This window comes from Cucumis melo, chromosome 12 (assembly GCF_025177605.1).
Source record: "Cucumis melo cultivar AY chromosome 12, USDA_Cmelo_AY_1.0, whole genome shotgun sequence".
Taxonomy (NCBI): domain Eukaryota; kingdom Viridiplantae; phylum Streptophyta; class Magnoliopsida; order Cucurbitales; family Cucurbitaceae; genus Cucumis; species Cucumis melo.
The window spans coordinates 20,484,358-20,490,618 of NC_066868.1; the positions used below are offsets into that span (position 1 = coordinate 20,484,358).

At 32.0% G+C, this 6,261-nt stretch overlaps 1 protein-coding gene across 1 annotated transcript; it reads right to left on the bottom strand.

Moving 5' to 3' along the window:
• Positions 1 to 1,986: 1,986 nt before the first annotated feature.
• Positions 1,987 to 5,448, bottom strand: LOC127144246 (tetrahydroberberine oxidase-like). The gene is made up of 3 exons (XM_051079942.1): positions 4,900 to 5,448; positions 4,060 to 4,532; positions 1,987 to 2,930 (listed from the first exon to the last, which is right to left on the bottom strand). The coding sequence occupies exons 1-3, from the start codon at positions 5,310 to 5,312 to the stop codon at positions 2,197 to 2,199; spliced, it is 1,620 nt and encodes a 539-aa protein (XP_050935899.1). The 5' UTR covers positions 5,313 to 5,448; the 3' UTR covers positions 1,987 to 2,196.
• Between the last annotated feature and the right edge of the window lie 813 nt (positions 5,449 to 6,261).

Here is a 6,261-nt window from a genome sequence, read left to right on the forward strand (position 1 = left end):
TTTTCAAAAAATTTCTTGACGGTTTTTCTTTTAAATCACCTCTTTCTTAACCTTTTTTTTTCAAAAAAATGTCAAATAATTAAAATTACAACCGTCAAGAAAGACTTTTTCTAGTAGTGTCATTGTAGATATATTTGTGTTTATATGATATAACCATGATCAAGAAGTTAATCCTTCAAAGATTATTCATAATCTCGACTAGGTCAAAATATCATTTTACCCCCGAGACTACATCTAGTTCCTTAAGTCCATGTGATCCACTACCGAACAATTGGTTTAAGGTCCAACCTATCAATTGAATCCCTCTCAGGCCAATGAAAGAGGGTGGGCCTCTTGTTTAAGACTTGGATTCAGTCCATAAAGGAACAACCTATCTACTAACCGTAAAACGGGTAAGAGTAAATTTCGTCTTGCACCCTATGTCCCTAACCATCCACACGATATTACTCCTAAAATGGGAGGCTTGTTGGGCCAGCATCATTGAACTGTTCTCATCTATGCATATCTAAGGATAATATTGTTTGAACAAAAGTTCATAGTTAACTAAGGATTAAGATTAAATTACCTAGGTCATTAATAAGTCGAAATACTCAGTTTTATATAGCCAATAGTGTTATAACTTAAAAGTGACTATTTGATGGTTCCAGTCTTATGCAAACTCTTTATATTAGATGCCACCACTTTCATGCCTCCACACGAACGATTCAGGATCACATCATTTGTACTAACTATAAAGTAGGCCGCATCCAAGTGTTCCCAAAATAAAGCGCCTAACCTTATTTATACACTATCGACCATTTGGACTACCAACTCGAACTCATCAACATTTATGTCTCTAAATAAAGTTCAAGTCTACACTAGATAGTCTCGGGGACTTTAGTTTATTAGATTTAAGATTATAGTATTTTATTTTTCACTAATAAATCCTTAATAACCACTTTATTGAACATAATATAATTTAATTACAAACTACGATTTTTAGGACATAAATTCGAACAACCATATTATTGTAAATTGCTTAACTTTTTAATATATTAGAGAATTATCTTTCCAGGCACACTGCCCCTCAAACGTAGGTGGTTTATCGTTGAACTGGGTTACTACCAACTTTGTGTCTCTTTCTTTGTTTGCTTTTTGTTAATATTTTCTTGTTATAGTTGTTGTTTGTGTTTTCTATTGGCGATTTTGTGACAAGTCAACTAAGTAATTTTTCAGACATCTTGATCCTATTATTATGTTCTAGTTTATTTGTTATAGTTCTGTTTTCACCTATTTTAGCTCCATTTTTTTACTAACGATGGACTACCTCTCAAGTGCTCGATACCTACAAAATTACTAAATAAACACATAAAACTTGAAAAAAGCATCAAATTAAGCATATTAAGTTAACACATTTTTCGATGCTATCAATCATTTAAATTGTTCAACTACTCATCATAGTATTTAAGTGCTTAGGCGACCAATTTGTTTTTTAATGCCATGATAAGTGTCAGAATACACTAACTAAAAAATAAATTAAAATAACTGTCCGATGGATTGGGTACAAATTAAACGTGCTCCATATAAACATCTAACACAACTAGATTATGATTAAAGGGTTTCCTTAAGACGATTAGCAACTCGTGTAACACCCAAGTACTTATTCATTTTGTTGTAATTTTATGCCGATAAAGGCAACTATGTGACCCCACTACAATAATGTCGTGGATACACTAAAAATGGATTTTTTATAGCAGTAAAAAAATGACATGGATAGTCGATGAATTTTAATACCACGAGCTACAACAGCTTCAAAAAACTCTATTGAGAGTCTACGAAAGCATTATTTGAAGGCTATCATATGTGGTATTTGTTGTCGTGGATCTGGTTTCTTGGTCAAAATTAAACTAAAACAAGTATATGCACGTATTGCATGCCATTAATTTCCCAATTATACTTTCATTGTATGTTTTCTGCAAATAAAATCAACACAAAAAGAAGGCTATATTGATCCAAAAATACTTTATTTACTACAAGGTACACACATTGAAATAAATGACAAAGAAGTATACATAAAGTACGTAGAAGTGTTTGAAAACTAATTAGGTACTTAACCCTTTATTTTGTTACCCCAATAGGGTTTTGGGGTGCATATTTGAAATCTAAGGATCAAGTTGGATTCAATTTTATCACTAAATATTAGGTCAGCAATATCAACTAGAGGGTAGGTATACTTTGTTCATGCCTAAAGAAATCATGAGGATCGACCTTATTTTTAACATATACCAATCTCTTAAAATTGTTCCCAAAATACTTCAACCCCCAAATGCTTGCTTGCTTATAGCTTGTTTTTCCATATTTGTTGTTACTTCCAATATCAAGATCTCTATAATTAACATATGCAGTCCTTGGTGATTTTGAAACAAAAGGAGTCATGTACTCATAAAGCTCTCTTGTCCAACTTATATGCCTATTTTTTGCCTTTAAATTTTGTCCCTTCCAACCTACCATGTACCCAATCTTGTATAAATATCCAGCTCTATGCGAAAATGGAGTTTCTGATTCAGAAATTTGACTCATTCTCGCCCCATAAGGTACAAAAACGAGTTGTGGTGCTTCTATATCACCAGCTTTTAATCTTTGCCATATGCCCTCAATTGCTGCCTTGGGGATGGGCTTCTTGATGTAGTCTGATTTGATTTTTGTGCTATCAATAGTGGAGGGTGTTCTATTGAGTAAAGGTTTTAATGATTCGACGGTTTGAAATACTCCAGAGGCAATTATGAGGGTTGATTCGATCCATCTCACTTCGAGACAATCTTTTTTTATTAAACCAAACTCAGGAAATGTTGTTGATAAAGTTGCCACAAGTTCATCTACCTTTCCAAGAAATAATGAGTAGAATGTTGCTGTTGGCTTCTTTATGCCTCCTTGAGTTGAAGTATTTCCACCTACATATATCAAGAAATTATCAGCTTTTAGATCATCCATACTTTTATAGTGAGGTGAGTAGTTTTGGATGCTAGAAGTCATATTTTATTTCATAATTTTATGAACAATTTTGGAATTTTGAGGAAGAAAACTTGAGAGATTGTAATAGGATTTAGAAATGTGTAATTTATTTAAATGGTCAATTATTACCCCTCTTCAAAATCTAAGTAAAACTTAATACATAAGACGTGGGTTCCATTAAACACAGGGCAATTATAATTAGTGGGACTTTTAGAAATAATAATCAAGATATGACAACATTTAAAAATATTGCAAATATAGTAAAATTTATCAATAATAGACTTCTATCGTTACTGATAGACTCTTATGGTTTATCACTAATAGATCAATATTTATAACATCGTTTATCAGTGATAAACTTCTATCATTAATTGACTTCGATAGATTTTGTTATATTTATAAAATTTTTAAATTATTATTATATATTTAATTATTTTGAATTTAATTATTATATTTGCAAGCATAAGATTTTTTACCCTGAGATATTAGCAGTTTCAATTATATATTAACACTGCACGAATTTTGAACATTTCTTTTAAGCTTAATTATACTGTTCGAACTTTTTATGAAAAATTTAAGGGATTTTCATTTTGAAACAAAAACATTAACCATTTATCTAAAACTAACTATAACTATATTCAATTTTCTTTAAAGTTAAGAAACTTGAGTGATAGTATTTTTGGACACAAATGCGAAGGTGAAGTTTTCTTTCTTTTCTAATTTAATCTTTAGTTTTGCTATATTTTTCTCTTACACTTTTAATTCTCTACCCTTTACTACTGCTCTACAATATCACTCTACCATATTCAACAATTTTTTATTACTTGTTTATAAACAAATAGAAAACCATATAGCTGCCAAACTCTAATTTAATAATATGTATGTATGTATTTATATATATATTCTTAAACAGAACAAAAAACACACATCACACAATTTAATAACACTGTCGGGTGGTTTAATTCACATTATAATATTAATCTAAGAAACATATTTTCCAATAAAAATAAAGACAATTAATGGTTAAAAAAAATAAAAAAATCAAATATGAGCTTTAGAAAAAAATACCAGTCAAAACGATGCCAAGGAATATATCTTCATGTAATTTGTTAGCCACATATTGCCACTGATGGATCACCTTAACTGCATCACCCTCCAAATTTTTTATAGTAGAGCAAATCGTTACCAGGGCCGGAACCGGAACCAGCTTGACCTTCCAGGCCACCACAATTCCAAAGCTCCCCCCGCCGCCGCCTCTAATGGCCCAAAACAAATCCTCTCCCATCGATTCCCTGTCATGAGCCATCCCATTTGCATCAACCAAATAAGCATCTATCACATTATCAGCAGCAAGTCCATATTTCCTCAGCAGGAAGCCATATCCACCGCCGCTGAAATGGCCACCGACGCCAACTGTTGGACAAATACCCGCTGGAAATGCCAAGGTTCGACTTTTCTCGCCAATTCTATAGTAAAGTTCGCCTAGGGTTGCACCGGACTCAACCCATGCAGTATTGTTTACAATGTCAACAGAAATGGATCTGAGTCAAAATGAAAATAGAACTTGATTAGACATGTTATATCTCATTACTTACATGAACAAACCTAAGCTAAAATAAATATAGCTCAACCGTAGTTGACATGCAATATTTCTTATTTACACTTGTTCCACTAACAAAAACAAGCAAACAAATAAGTACAAACTTGAACAAAAGTAAGCATAGTTCAATAGCAATATCGACATGTATTTCCTTCTACCCCACTCATAATGAAAAAAAGTAATAGACATGGTCTCAAATAAAGATAGATTGACGGTAATCGATAGGTACTACCTCATACTGCCACTTATTATACTTGAAAAAGGAAAAAAAAAATAAAGAAAACAAAAGAAAGAGAAGAACAACGAACCTGATATTTATTAGGTCAACGATGATAAATGGGCGATAGGCAACGTAAGAAAGACCCTCGTAGTCATGGCCACCACTTCGAGTTCGGATTTGTAAGCCATGGGATTTGGAGCATATGACAGCTGCCTGAATGTGAGAAACATGTGAGGGAGTGATAATAAGGAGTGGCTTTGGGGTTTCAGGCTTTGAGAATCGGAAGTTTCGAATGGAGAAGTTCAAAACAGAAGAATAAGAAGAGTTGATTGGAGTATAAACCACTTTGGAAATGGGATAACTCTTTGAAGAATGCTCTGGAAGACAGTGAAGAAAGTTTTGATGTTCATGGGGAAATGCTGAAACCCATAATGGAGATGAAGATACAACAACAATAATGAGTACATGAAAAAGAGGGGTTAATTGGGAAGAAGACTTCATGATTTTGAGTTTAATTGGATGACTGTAATGAAGTTTCCCATTTACATAGTTAAGGACATCCAAAATATCATTACAACTTACATCATCTGTTCATCCATGTCTCTCTACTTCAGCATTTTCCTTTGACCACATTTTTTATGCATTTGCTTAAATGGATATGCGAGGATTGGTTAAATTATAAGTGTCATAGGTACTATCTGGGGAAATTAATAAATGGTATTAGACGGCTATTTTAAAAAATACAAAAAATGTCCCGTCAACAACGCGTGCAATATATTTATTACACGATCGTTTAAATTTGGCTATTGTTTGGTACACGATCGTTTAGATTTGGCTATCTAAATCTAAACCATTTATTTTTTCAATTCTATTGTTTAATTTGGTTACATCATCGTTTAGATTCGGTTACACGTTTAGATTTGGCTACACCAAATATAAACGATATTTTTTTCAAAATTTGGTGTTTAGATTTGGCTAAAAGATTTTTCTTAAAGTGCACAATTGTTTAGATTTATTTAGATGATCGTTTCTTTTTTTTTTAAGATTCTTTGGTACACGATCACTCATATTTGGCTAAACGATTTTTTTTAAATTTTTTTGGAACGATTTTTTTCATGATTCTTTTTATACATGATCTTTTAGATTTGGACGACGTAAAAAAGAGGACGAATAGAAAAAGACGATGCACGCAATGAAAAAAATAAAAAAAGAAAGACGATAGAAAGAAATCAGATTTGGTTATCCAAATTTAAACGATACAAAAAAAAGAAAGAAAATAAGAAAAACGATGCATGCAGCGAAAAAAAGAAAGAAAAAAAAAAGATGATAGAAAGAAATCAGATTTAGGACATAAAAAAAAGAAGTAGAAAAGGAGAATGACGATCCACAACAAAAAACAAATAACAATGAAGGAAGAAGACTATTCGTAGACAATAAGAAAGATTGAAGA